We start from the raw sequence: 15,012 nt of genomic DNA, 5'->3' as shown, positions 1-15,012 counted from the left end.
GTCTGGTGCTAGCCTTGGAGCGGCTACAGGTGCTAGCCTTGCAGCGGCGACAGGTGCTAGCCTTGGAGCAGCGACAGGTGCTAGCCTTGGAGCAGCGACAGGTGCTAGCCTTGGAGCAGCGACAGGTGCTAGCCTTGGAGCAGCGACAAGTGCTAGCCTTGGAGCAGCTAGCCGTGGTGCTAGCCTTGGAGCAGCTAGCCGTGGTTCTAGCCATGGTGCTGCTACTGGTGCAGGTGGAGGTGGCCTAGCTGGGGGTTGCGGCTTGGCATGGCGGAAGACTGGTGGTGGCGGCCGTGCTGGAGGCTGTGGCTTGACATCGTGATGCTGAGCCACCCCACCTGAACAATTCCCAGCCCTAGCCCCCCCCTCAAGGGGCGGATACCAGACGCGCTCCCTGCGGTCTGGAACTCTCTGTAGGGGTGGGCGGAGGAGGGCAAAAACTTCCCCATTAAATTGTCCAAATTGTCTTTTTTGTACCTGGGATTGAGTGGGTGAAAACAAATTGTTTTGTGTCTTGGGTGTGGCTTGAGTCCTGGGGAGCGGGGAATCAAAAGAAAAAGAATTCGGAAAAAAAAAATCCTGGTCTTTGACGTCATTAGGGCGAAGCCGGGCTGGCTGCTGCTTGCTTCCGCCCGGAGGGGGCGGGGCATGTGGGAGCGGCGTGTCCTGCAGGCTCGCGGAAGTTCTACCTGACGTCCTTCGTCGGGAGCGGCGCTTCCGGCACTGCGCTGCGTCCCCGCATTCCTGTGACCAAATGGAGTTTCTGTACTCCACGGAGGAGTAGCGCCGAGTCTCCTCCTCCATCGCGCACAGGACCGCCCAAGAAGCCTCGTCTAAAATGTCAAACTCTAGTGCGGAAAAGCGAGTCTGCTGACGACCTACTGTCATGACTTGATCTTGGGTGTTTGCTTTTCCGGGATGCAACGGAAAGTTGTCACGGGCGAGACGGGAATGAAGGTACATGATTTATTTATTAACTATAAATATAAAAAAAAGGATCAAACAAAAAGCGCGCACAGTGGCGGAGAATAAACTATGAACAATTAAACAAAACTTGCAAACTATGGCTTGAATAAAGAAAACTTACTTGGCATGGACAAAAAAGGAGCAGCGTGAACGATGGACATGAAAAAATGGACAGAGCATAAATGTGGTGTGAGGTCGTCAGAAAGACAAACTGAAAAACACTGAACTTAAATACTACAGACATGATTAACGAAAACAGGTGCGTGACTCAAGACGTGAAACAGGTGCGTGACGTGACAGGTGAAAACTAATGGTTGCTATGGTGACAAACAAGAGTGCACAATGAGTCCAAACGTGGAACAGGTGAAACTAATGGGTAATCATGCAAACAAGACAAAGGAGTGAAAAGCCAGAAACTAAACAAAACATGACTTAAAACAAAACATGATTACACAGACATGACATGCTTAGTGGGAAGAATTATCTTATCAGACAGAAAATAAGCAAATATCACCCTTATTTGACATATTTCATCTTACTTAGATTTCACTTTTTGCAGTGTATGCAATGTCAAAATGAGTTTGAATACACAACTCCAAAATATTCGTAAAGATAAACAGAGCACACCAAAGTAACCTAAATTCCAGACTACCTTTTTTCCTACTCTTTGAAACTGCAGCTAATTTATAGCCATAATGCAACTAGTTTAAAAACAACAACAACAAAACAAGGTGATATTGATCGTGCTATGACGCCATCTTTAGGACGGGTTCAACCGGAAGTAGAAGTGCCGTTCCGTCTTAAGTCATCCATAGCGTTTTCTACTCGTATAAATTCTTCCGTCATCACTCCAAGCAACGTTTGTAAGTTTTACAATATAACTAAACCAATTCTCACTTACTTAACCGTCCCATGTGTGATGTTTGTAGGAGTGTTTTCATGCATATTTGTACGTGCTATCGTAACGTAATGACGCTAGTATATTAGACGGCAGTATATTAGCGTTTTTTATTCTATTTAATTATTTAGTACCGGTACACCGTACATAACTAGTTTGTACTTAGGAACTCTGTGAATCTTTGGGTACCACACGATTCGATTAAGAACCGATTCAAAACAAGTCTCGATTCAAAATCAATACTTTTTAAAATAACATAGGATGCCATGATGAACTTCATTCCTCCATAAAATTGATAAACAGCTCTGATACATTTCTATATTATTTAACAGAAAACTGGTTTTGTTTAATACAATTCTACCCAAACATTTAATACAAATAAGACAACAAGAGAAGTATCCAAAACTTCTCTTTTCTAAAGTAAATGTGTACAATGGATATAGATCATCTACATCTACTATATGATTTGTCTGAGTGGCTGGACAGGACAGATTGGAAAAAAAATATTTTTAAAAAACATTTTTAGATTTTTTTGAATGGCTTAAAAATCGCAATTCAAAGAAATTTTATTTTTATTTTTATTTTTTTAACACCCCTAGTACTTCTGCTTCGTATAATTAAATGTTTAAATGCCAATTCTAGTCAGCTCTCATAATTTAAAACGGGTTTAGAGCAAAATAAATCCCAGCAGACGGTCTTAGTAGATCACACGCAACACCACCCACTAATATTAGCGTTTGCACTCACTATTTAGCACATGCTACTTCAATCATAGCAGCTCAGTGATTGGAGGAATGTACTTAGTCGCCCCCTGCAACAATTCATGTAGCGTTCATGTTCATGGCTGAGCACCGCCTCGGCTACCGGAAACACAAATCCCGGCAGATGAGAGCAACATTAATTTCTTACTGAGAGAGACAAAAGGTAATAGAAAAGGTCTTAGCGAGTGGATTACCAGGAGAGTTTTATTGATGCTATTGTACTGAGATGACATGCCAGATTTACTCTTAATATCACATTGGAACTCTTTTTAAACCGATCCAGACACGATGGGGGCTTAACAGTTCAGGAGGAGTTTATCCGGCTATTTTTTTTTTGCAACATTCCGTGTGATAACTGAAGTCATTGCTAAAGCACTGGAATCAATCAATCAATACTGGGCTGAACATGACACTGGAATCAATCAATCAATACTGGGCTGAACATGGCACTGGAATCAATCAATCAATACTGGGTTGAACATGGCATTGGAATCAATCAATACTGGGCTGAACATGGCACTGGAATCAATCAATACTGGGCTGAACATGGCACTGGAATAATATAACACTGGGCTGAACATGGCACTGAAATCAATCAATACTGGGTTGAACATGGCACTGAAATCAATCAATAGTGGGCTGAACATGGCACTGGAATCAATCAAGAATAGGCTGAACATGGCACTGGAATCAATCAATACTGGGTTGAACATGGTACTGGAATCAATCAATACTGGGCTGAACATGGCACTGGAATCAATCAATACTGGGTTGAACATGGTACTGGAATCAATCCATACTGGGTTGAACATGGCACTGGAATCAATCAAAACTGAGCTGAACATGGCAATGGAATCAATCAATACTGGAATAAACATGGCACTGGAATCAATACTGGGTTGAACATGGCACTACAATCAATCAATACTGGGTTGAAGATGGTACTGGAATCAATCAAGACTGGACTGAACATGGCACTGTAATCAATCAATACTGGACTGAACATGGCACTGGAATCAATCAATACTGGGCTGAACATGGCACTGGAATCAATCAATACTGGGTTGAACATGGCACTGGAATCAATCAAGACTGGGCTGAACATGGCAATGGAATCAATCAATACTGGGATAAACATGGCACTGGAATCAATCAATACTGGGCTGAACATGGCACTGGAATCAATCAAGACTGAGTTGAACATGGCACTGGAATCAATCAATAGTGGGCTGAACATGGCACTGGAATCAATCAATAGTGAGCTAAACATGGCACTGGAATCAATCAAAACTGGGCTGAACATGGCACTGGAATAAATCAAGACTGGGTTGAACATGGCACTGGAATCAATCAATACTGGGCTGTTAATGGCACGGGAACCAATCAAGAATAGGCTGAACGTGGCACTGGAATCAACCAATACTGGGCTAAACATGGCACTGGAATCAATCAAAACTGGGCACTGGAATCAATCAAGACTGGGCTGAACATGGCACTGCAATCAATCAATACTGGGTTGAACATGGCACTGGAATCAATCAATACTGGGTTGAACATGGCACTGGAATCAATCAAAACTGGGCTGAACATGGCACTGGAATCAATCAAAACTGGGTTGAACATGGCACTGGAATCAATCAATACTGGGTTGAACACAGCACTGGAATCAATCAAGACTGGGTTGAACATGGCACTGGAATCAATACTGGGTTGAACATGGCACTACAATCAATCAATACTGCGTTGAACATGGTACTGGAATCAATCAAGACTGGACTGAACATGGCACTGGAATCAATCAATACTGGACTGAACATGGCACTGGAATCAATCAATACTGGACTGAACATGGCACTGGAATCAATCAATACTGGGCTGAACATGGCACTGGAATCAATCAATACTGGGTTGAACATGGCATTGGAATCAATCAATACTGGGCTGAACATGGCACTGGAATCATTTAAGTTTGGGCTGAACATGGCACTGAAATCAATCAATACTGGGCTGAACATGGCACTGGAATCAATCAAGAATAGGCTGAACATGGCACTGGAATCAATCAATACTGGGTTGAACATGGCATTGGAATCAATCAATACTGGGTTGAACATGGTACTGGAATCAATCAATACTGGGTTGAACATGGCATTGGAATCAATCAATACTGGGTTGAACATGGCACTGGAATCAATCAATACTGGGCTGAACATGGCACTGGAATCAATCAATACTGGGTTGAACATGGCACTGGAATCAATCAAGAATAGGCTGAACATGGCACTGGAATCAATCAATACTGGGTTGAACATGGCACTGGAATCATTCATGACTGGGTTGAACATGGCACTGGAATCAATCAACACTGGGCTGAACATGGCACTGGAATCAATCAGTACTGGGTTGAACATGGCACTGGAATAAATCAACACTGGGCTGAACATGGCACTGGAATCATTTAAGATTGGGCTGAACATGGCACTGAAGTCAATCAATACTGGGCTGAACATGGCACTGGAATCAATCAAGAATAGGCTGAACATGGCACTGGAATCAATCAATACTGGGTTGAACATGGCACTGGAATCATTCATGACTGGGCTGAACATGGCACTGGAATCAATCAATACTGGGCTGAACATGGCACTGGAATCAATCAATACTGGGTTGAACATGACACTGGAATCAATCAATACTGGGTTGAACATGGTACTGGAATCAATCAAGACTGGACTGAACATGGCACTGGAATCAATCAATACTGGACTGAACATGGCACTGGAATCAATCAATACTGGGCTGAACATGGCACTGGAATCAATCAATACTGGGTTGAACATGGCACTGGAATCAATCAATAGTGGGCTGAACATGGCACTGGAATCAATCAATAGTGAGCTAAACATGGCACTGGAATCAATCAAAACTGGGCTGAACATGGCACTGGAATAAATCAAGACTGGGTTGAACATGGCACTGGAATCAATCAATACTGGGCTGTTAATGGCACGGGAACCAATCAAGAATAGGCTGAACGTGGCACTGGAATCAACCAATACTGGGCTAAACATGGCACTGGAATCAATCAAAACTGGGCACTGGAATCAATCAAGACTGGGCTGAACATGGCACTGCAATCAATCAATACTGGGTTGAACATGGCACTGGAATCAATCAATACTGGGTTGAACATGGCACTGGAATCAATCAAAACTGGGCTGAACATGGCACTGGAATCAATCAAAACTGGGTTGAACATGGCACTGGAATCAATCAATACTGGGTTGAACACAGCACTGGAATCAATCAAGACTGGGTTGAACATGGCACTGGAATCAATACTGGGTTGAACATGGCACTACAATCAATCAATACTGCGTTGAACATGGTACTGGAATCAATCAAGACTGGACTGAACATGGCACTGGAATCAATCAATACTGGACTGAACATGGCACTGGAATCAATCAATACTGGACTGAACATGGCACTGGAATCAATCAATACTGGGCTGAACATGGCACTGGAATCAATCAATACTGGGTTGAACATGGCATTGGAATCAATCAATACTGGGCTGAACATGGCACTGGAATCATTTAAGTTTGGGCTGAACATGGCACTGAAATCAATCAATACTGGGCTGAACATGGCACTGGAATCAATCAAGAATAGGCTGAACATGGCACTGGAATCAATCAATACTGGGTTGAACATGGCATTGGAATCAATCAATACTGGGTTGAACATGGTACTGGAATCAATCAATACTGGGTTGAACATGGCATTGGAATCAATCAATACTGGGTTGAACATGGCACTGGAATCAATCAATACTGGGCTGAACATGGCACTGGAATCAATCAATACTGGGTTGAACATGGCACTGGAATCAATCAAGAATAGGCTGAACATGGCACTGGAATCAATCAATACTGGGTTGAACATGGCACTGGAATCATTCATGACTGGGTTGAACATGGCACTGGAATCAATCAACACTGGGCTGAACATGGCACTGGAATCAATCAGTACTGGGTTGAACATGGCACTGGAATAAATCAACACTGGGCTGAACATGGCACTGAAGTCAATCAATACTGGGCTGAACATGGCACTGGAATCAATCAAGAATAGGCTGAACATGGCACTGGAATCAATCAATACTGGGTTGAACATGGCACTGGAATCATTCATGACTGGGCTGAACATGACACTGGAATCAATCAATACTGGGCTGAACATGGCACTGGAATCAATCAATACTGGGTTGAACATGACACTGGAATCAATCAATACTGGGCTGAACATGGCACTGGAATCAATCAATACTGGGTTGAACATGGCACTGGAATCAATCAATACTGGGTTGAACATGACACTGGAATCAATCAATACTGGGCTGAACATGGCACTGGAATCAATCAATACTGGGTTGAACATGGCACTGGAATCAATCAATACTGGGTTGAACATGACACTGGAATCAATCAATACTGGGCTGAACATGGCACTGCAATCAATCAATACTGGGTTGAACATGGCACTGGAATCAATCAATACTGGACTGAACATGGCACTGGAATCAATCAAAACTGGGCTGAACATGGCACTGGAATCAATCAAAACTGGGTTGAACATGGCACTGGAATCAATCAATACTGGGTTGAACACAGCACTGGAATCAATCAAGACTGGGTTGAACATGGCACTGGAATCAATACTGGGTTGAACATGGCACTACAATCAATCAATACTGCGTTGAACATGGTACTGGAATCAATCAAGACTGGACTGAACATGGCACTGGAATCAATCAATACTGGACTGAACATGGCACTGGAATCAATCAATACTGGACTGAACATGGCACTGGAATCAATCAATACTGGGCTGAACATGGCACTGGAATCAATCAATACTGGGTTGAACATGGCATTGGAATCAATCAATACTGGGCTGAACATGGCACTGGAATCATTTAAGTTTGGGCTGAACATGGCACTGAAATCAATCAATACTGGGCTGAACATGGCACTGGAATCAATCAAGAATAGGCTGAACATGGCACTGGAATCAATCAATACTGGGTTGAACATGGCATTGGAATCAATCAATACTGGGTTGAACATGGTACTGGAATCAATCAATACTGGGTTGAACATGGCATTGGAATCAATCAATACTGGGTTGAACATGGCACTGGAATCAATCAATACTGGGCTGAACATGGCACTGGAATCAATCAATACTGGGTTGAACATGGCACTGGAATCAATCAAGAATAGGCTGAACATGGCACTGGAATCAATCAATACTGGGTTGAACATGGCACTGGAATCATTCATGACTGGGTTGAACATGGCACTGGAATCAATCAACACTGGGCTGAACATGGCACTGGAATCAATCAGTACTGGGTTGAACATGGCACTGGAATAAATCAACACTGGGCTGAACATGGCACTGGAATCATTTAAGATTGGGCTGAACATGGCACTGAAGTCAATCAATACTGGGCTGAACATGGCACTGGAATCAATCAAGAATAGGCTGAACATGGCACTGGAATCAATCAATACTGGGTTGAACATGGCACTGGAATCATTCATGACTGGGCTGAACATGGCACTGGAATCAATCAATACTGGGCTGAACATGGCACTGGAATCAATCAATACTGGGTTGAACATGACACTGGAATCAATCAATACTGGGCTGAACATGGCACTGGAATCAATCAATACTGGGTTGAACATGGCACTGGAATCAATCAATACTGGGTTGAACATGACACTGGAATCAATCAATACTGGGCTGAACATGGCACTGGAATCAATCAATACTGGGCTGAACATGGTACTGGAATCAAACAATACTGGGCTGAACATGGCACTGGAATCAATCAATACTGGCATGAACATGGCACAGGAATCAATCAATACTCGGTTGAACATGGCACTGTAATCAATCAAGACTGGGCTGAACATGGCACTGGAATCAATCAAGACTGGGTTGACATGGCACTGGAATCAATCAAGACTGGGCTGAACATGGCACTGTAATCATTTATGACTGGGCTGAACATGGCACTGGAATCAATCAAGACTGGGCTGAACATGGCATTGAAATCAATCAATACTGGGCTGAACATGGCACTGGAATCAATCAAGACTGGGCTGAACATGGCACTGGAATTAATCAAGACTGAGCTGAACATGGCAATGGAATCAATCAATATTGGGATGAACATGGCACTGCAATCAATCAAGAATAGGCTGAACATGGCACTGGAATCAATCAATAATGGGTTGAACATGGTACTGGAATCAATCAATACTGGGTTGAACATGGCACTGGAATCAATCAAGACTGGGCTCAACATGGCACTGGAATCAATCAAGACTGGGCTGAACATGGCATTGGAATCATTTAAGACTGGGTTGAACACGGCACTGGAATCAATCAATACTGGGTTAAACACGGCATGCGCCCTCTGCGTCGGAAAGGAACATTTCTCAAGCATATGCCACAGGATCATTTTGTAAGGAACGACACTTTCTCTTCAGACCAAGAAAATAAGAAGCTGTTGTGTTATTTCCAGTATTTTCTGCGGCTGCCATGGCGTCTGCTGTACTGAGTGGAATCAGTACAATGCAAGAGCACGCTGTATTATGCATAGTCAGCGGAAAGAAGCCAAACAATGGCGCGGCAGATTGAATTTATGATGGGATTTTAGCGGAGGGATTTACTACCTTGGTTGCTCCAGCGGAATTTCTCCTCTGCCGAACTGCAAAAGATAAACGACAGAAAGCACATAAAGGTTAGAACCAACAGCACAGAAAACAACAAAACACACACTTTTATGGTCTTTTTTTTACAATGCACAGTAAAAATAAAGCAATACGCCATATTCCATAAAATAAATATAACACTATCTATTTACTGTCCACAGCAGTTCACAATTCAGGCTAACAAGTGACAGACACGACATGTCGGTGCTTTTTGAAATAACAATTACAGTACAGTGGAACTTGATTAAGTCGGTCCCGTTTATGTCGACGGCCATAATGCAAATAGTTAAAAAAAAACAACAACAAAAGAACAAGCAAATACACTGAAAAGGTGATATTGATCGTGCTATGACGTCATCTTTTGGACGGGTTCGCGTGTATCCGTTTAGTGCTTTCAACCAGAAGTAGAAGTGCAGTTCCGCCTTCTAGCCTGTGGAACGCTCTCCCTGACCACCTGAGGGCACCACAGACTGTGGATGCTTTTAAAAAAGGCTTAAAAACCAATATTAAAAAAAAAAAAAAGCCTTTTCTTTAGATGTATGCATACTAGTTTTAGCTATTTGGATGTTCTAGTTTTTATTTTTTTATTTTTTTTATTATCTTTTTATTTTTTATTTTTTATTTTTAATTTATTTGTTTAATACACTGTAGCACTTTGAGGTTGTTTACTCAATGTATAGTGCTTTTTTACAAATAAAATCTATTATTAGTACTATTATTCTAGCCGTCCATAGCGTTTTTCCACTCGTATGGATTCTTCCTTCATCACACCAAGCAACATTTGTAAGTTTTACAATATAACTAAAACAATTCTTACTTCCTAAACCGTCCCATGTGTGATGTCTTTAGTAGTGTTTCCATGCATATTTGTACATGCTATCGTAATGTAACGGCGCTAGCGTCGTTAGAATTAGCTACTATGCTAACATGTTTACAAGTATCTGTGTTAGTATTATTAACTTACAATGGCATTCTTTTTGTATTATTTTAGTTTCACAAATTCATCACTAAATTAACCAAAACATCTGTCTGTTTAGCTGATTGGAGAGCTAGCTTGCGCAGCTAGTGAGTCCATGACCATGACTTATGTTTTGTTCGATCAGCCGTTTTACTGCAGTGTTACAGACGCCGTTTGGGAACAATTAAGGTATGTAAATAAACATTTACAAAATCGTTCACAATGCAGCTAACAAGTGACAGACACAACATGTCAGTGCTTTTTGAAATGCGAACAATAACAATACACAGTGGAACTTGATTAAGTCGGTCCCGTTTATGTCGACAACTTGTGTATGCTGACCAACTCTTTAAGTCCCTGCCCACCGTCGTCTTCTGATTACGAAACAAAATGTAATAAAAATGTTGATACCAGACTAGTAGTCCTGTAGTCCAGACCTGTCTCCCATTGAAAATGTGTGAAGGCTAAAATATGAGAAGGGAGACTGTTGAACAACTTTAGCTGAGAATGGGAAAGAATTCCACTTCAAAAATGTGTCTCCTCAGTTCCCAAACCTTTACTGAGTGTTGTTAAAAGGAAAGGCCATGTAACACACTGGTAAAAATGCATTTTTTTGCAATGTGTCGCTGCCATTAAATTCTAAGTTCATGATTATTTGCAAAAAATAAAGTTTCTCAGTGTGAACATGTTTATAAAGTCCCTGGACACATGAGGACTTTGAATATGACCAATGTATGATCCTGTCACTATTTTATCTAAGGACTAAATTACAACAATAAACATGTTTCATGTATACTAAGATTTTTTTGTTACAATAAAGACAATAATGAAATTTTTTGTGGTCCCCCTTTATTTAGAAAAGTATCGAAAAGTATCGAAATAAAACATAACACAAGGAATCCACCATGGATTTTTATCTTTGCAAATACACACACATTGGGTTTTAGATTAGGTTTCGATGGTGAGAAGAGGTGCCAGGAACAAGACGTGCAATATTCTCCGTATATAAAGTCAGTAAATACGTCCCTGGACACATGAGGACTTTGAATATGACCAATGCATGATCCTGTAACTACTTGGTATCAGATCCATACCTAAATGTGTGGTATCATCCAAAACTAATGTCAAGTATCAAAGAAGAGAAGAATAAGTGATTATTACATTTTAACAGAAGTGTAGATAGAACATGTTAAAACAGAAAATAAGCAGATATTAACAGTAAATGAACAAGTGGATGAATAATCCATATTTACAGTTTGTCCCTCATAATGTGTACAAAATAATAGGTGTATAAATGACACAATATGTTACTGCAGACTAATTAGGAGTCTTTGTTTGTTTACTTACTACTAAAAGACAAGTTGACTATTTTATTTAAGGACTAAATTACAATAATAAACATATGTTTCATGTACACTAAGATTTTTTGTTCCAATAAAGACAATAATGACATTTTTTGTGGTACCCTTTATTTGGAAAAGTACCGGAAAGTATCGAAATAATTTTGGTACCGGTACCAAACTATTGGTATCAAAACAACACTACTCTGTACATACATGATTGTTTACAAGTAAATATTGTATAGAAATAAAGCTGCAACCCAGCATAATGCAGCTTATCACAGGCCCCAAAACAAAAGCAACAGAGATAATAAACTGTAGCGTTACATCTCATGACAATAAAGTCGAACACCAAGCGACAGAAAAACCCACCTGTGACTTGTGTACTTTCATGAATTGAAAGTGAAACCTAATATTTGGACTTTTTGTTGTGTTCTTCCCTTGTCCAGAACTCTGTTTACTCTTGTTTTCAATTTGAGAGTAGTTTGCCCTTGGGTCTCCCACGGGTTATTTTCCCAGTCAATCTGCTGCCTCGGTTTTTTGTTGTGTCTCGCGGTTTTCCTTATTTATAATATTGACAGAGCTTTAGTCAGTTTTCAGCTTTCAGTCAGGCCGCCGCTCTTTATTGCTTTTTGTGGTGCGACAAAAACAAAGCATTTAATAATACCTTTTTCTGCCGCCCATCTTTATCGCAGCCCCTGGCTTTCGGTGGGGGGGTGTTGTTGATAAATGGCTGTGGCTTTGCATAGTAGAGTTTTAACTTGTACTTACAGATGTAGCGACCAATTGTAGTTACTGACAGTGGCTTTCTGAAGTGTTCCTGAGCCCATGTGGCGAGATCCTTTACACACTGATGTCGGTTTTTTGATGCAGTACTGCCTGAGGGATCCAAGGTGCGTAATATCATGGCTTACGTGCAGTGATTTCTCCAGATTCTCTGAACCTTTTGATGATATTACGGAGTGTAGATGGTGAAATCCCTAAATTCCTTGCAATAGCTGGTTGAGAAATGTTGTTCTTAAACTGTCGGACAACGCATTTGTTGACAAAGTGGTGACCCTCGCCCCGTCCTTGTTTGTGAACGACTGAGCATTTCATGGAAGCTGCTTTTATACCCAATCATGGCACCCACCTGTTCCCAATTAGCCTGTTCACCTGTGGGATGTTCCAAATAAGTGTTTTGATGAGCATTCCTCAACTTCCTCAGTCTTTTTTTCCAGCTTTTTTGAAACAGGACAACAGGATACGGGAGACAATCATGGAGCCCTGACTGGAGGGCGAGGCAGGCATAAATAGTAGCCTGATTGGCAGCTGCAACCAGGTGTGCCAGGCTGCCAACCAGGGACAGGTGAGGGAAACGAGCGCTCATGGAGACATGCAGGAAATGGTACCAAAATAAGAGCGTTGACAGGAAATAAACACAAACACAGAGGAAAACCCCAAACATAACCAACCTGTCAGTAACAAGCCTGACCAATCAAATCCATTATTATCTCTGGTCTATTAGGTAACATATTATTAATAATACTTGTTGTTTGTATTATTTTATTTATTTTTGTATTTATTTGACAGGGACGGTACAATTAAACATTGCTACCCACAGGTACCCACAAGTACATAAAACTTCTAGCCACAGGCTAATTTGCAAACCTTGTCCCTGTTCGAATAATTGTTTGTAAGTTATCACAAAAAACTTTGGTTTGAAATGAGTTCCAGGCAAAAGGACAGGGGCTGTCTTTGAGGCCTACCTAGAGGAAGAATGCTCGTAAAACTCCACTGTGACTTCAAAGCGGAGAGATGACAGGATCTGCCCCAATTTCCAGACAAAATCTCTTTGAAGTATTTTATGGAACTCTTTTTTAACTATTTTACGACCTCTTCTTTTGAACTGTTCGGTAACCAAAGGCAACGCTGTTTACGACCCACTTCCCTCTGGAAGCAGCTGTGGTCAGGTGGGGGGAGAAAGTCAAATAAAGAAGGAGTGCAATCTTTTGGGAGAGCGTGGTGCAAGACTGTACAGAGAGTACAGTCGCCGCGTCTCTCCTCAAAATTGAGTCCAAATTGAATTATGCCTCTGTTTGATTCTTTGCCTCTTGTCTTGTTTAATAGATGTCATCAGTGTTTGAACCTGTCAGTCCCTGGTTAGGCTAAAAGTGTAAAACACATACAAAAGGATTAAGACAAGTACAGAAATAAAAAACTGAAAATAATTGGCCCCGTTTGTGCATACTACACCCAATTCTAGTGCTCACACTTCTGTATGTACTGTTATTTGATAGTAAATAACTCATCAAAATAGCTACAGAATGTGATTGTTGTGAAATGAATCGATGCATAGGAATTGGAAAACAGGCAACAGGAACCAGGAACATGTCAAGACGAGAGGTTTTTCGCAGCCAACTGCAAGGATTGTTCTCCCGGGATGCAATCGGACTATACTGGACAAGGCTTGAAGGTAGGAACATTTTTTAATGATTCAAACTCAAAATACTACAAAAAGCGCTCAAGGCGAAGGCTAGCTTTAATGCAGGAAACAAAAGCTAAGACTTAGCATAAACTATAGACATGAAACATGAAACTAAAAACATGAAAAAACTCACTAAACTGTGGCTTGAAACAAATAGCAAGAACTATGGACATGAAACAAAAAGACTTACTGGACACGGCATGAATGGAACAGCATGAACTATGGCAAGAAAAGTCCAAACAGAGCAATGTCGACAGGACGACTAACTGGCTTAAATAATAGTCTCTGATTAGAGCAGGTGCGTGATCCGAACACATGAGACAGGTGAAACTAATCAGTCGTCATGGAAACTAAAACAAACAAGGGAGAGCAAACAGGAACTAGTGGAGTCTTAAACAGAAAATAACACAAAACATGATCCAGACCACAGATCATGACAGAACCAGGATAACAGGTTACAGGAAACAATCATGGAATCGATGCGTAGGAATTGTGATAATCGTGAAACCGTGATTATTACTCAGATTATAATCATGCAGTCAATCTATAATGCGTGACACAATATAAGTAGATGTTTAGAAAATACAAATACACACAGCCCTGCCGAATTCAATAGGGAGGCACGGAAGAGCGAATGCCAGAGATAGCAATGAAAGTCCTGTGATTTCTGGAGTGTATAATCCATCTATTACTCTGCCTGCATATTATCTCTTATCGGCGCTGACCACAATGGCCGGTCCTCATGTCAACACAGCAGAGAGATAATGGGACCCCCTCTGAGCAGACGGCACACAGAAAAGAAAGAAAGATGGTGTGAACTATCAGCTA

At 41.3% G+C, this 15,012-nt stretch overlaps 1 protein-coding gene across 7 annotated transcripts in view; it reads right to left on the bottom strand.

Annotated features, from left to right (window-relative positions):
• The window catches only part of ctnnd2b (catenin (cadherin-associated protein), delta 2b), a 367,161-nt gene that overhangs the window by 198,673 nt on the left and 153,476 nt on the right, over positions 1 to 15,012 (bottom strand). For all 7 annotated transcript variants that reach the window (XM_061936381.2, XM_061936403.2, XM_061936356.2 and 4 more), the window contains one exon: positions 9,381 to 9,415. In XM_061936381.2, the coding sequence (XP_061792365.2) occupies positions 9,381 to 9,415 (35 nt within the window). The remainder of the gene's footprint in view (positions 1 to 9,380; positions 9,416 to 15,012) is intronic.

The sequence above is a fragment of the Nerophis lumbriciformis genome, linkage group LG03, assembly GCF_033978685.3.
Source record: "Nerophis lumbriciformis linkage group LG03, RoL_Nlum_v2.1, whole genome shotgun sequence".
Classification (NCBI taxonomy): Eukaryota; Metazoa; Chordata; class Actinopteri; order Syngnathiformes; family Syngnathidae; genus Nerophis; species Nerophis lumbriciformis.
This window is presented reverse-complemented; position numbering and strand designations above follow the sequence as displayed.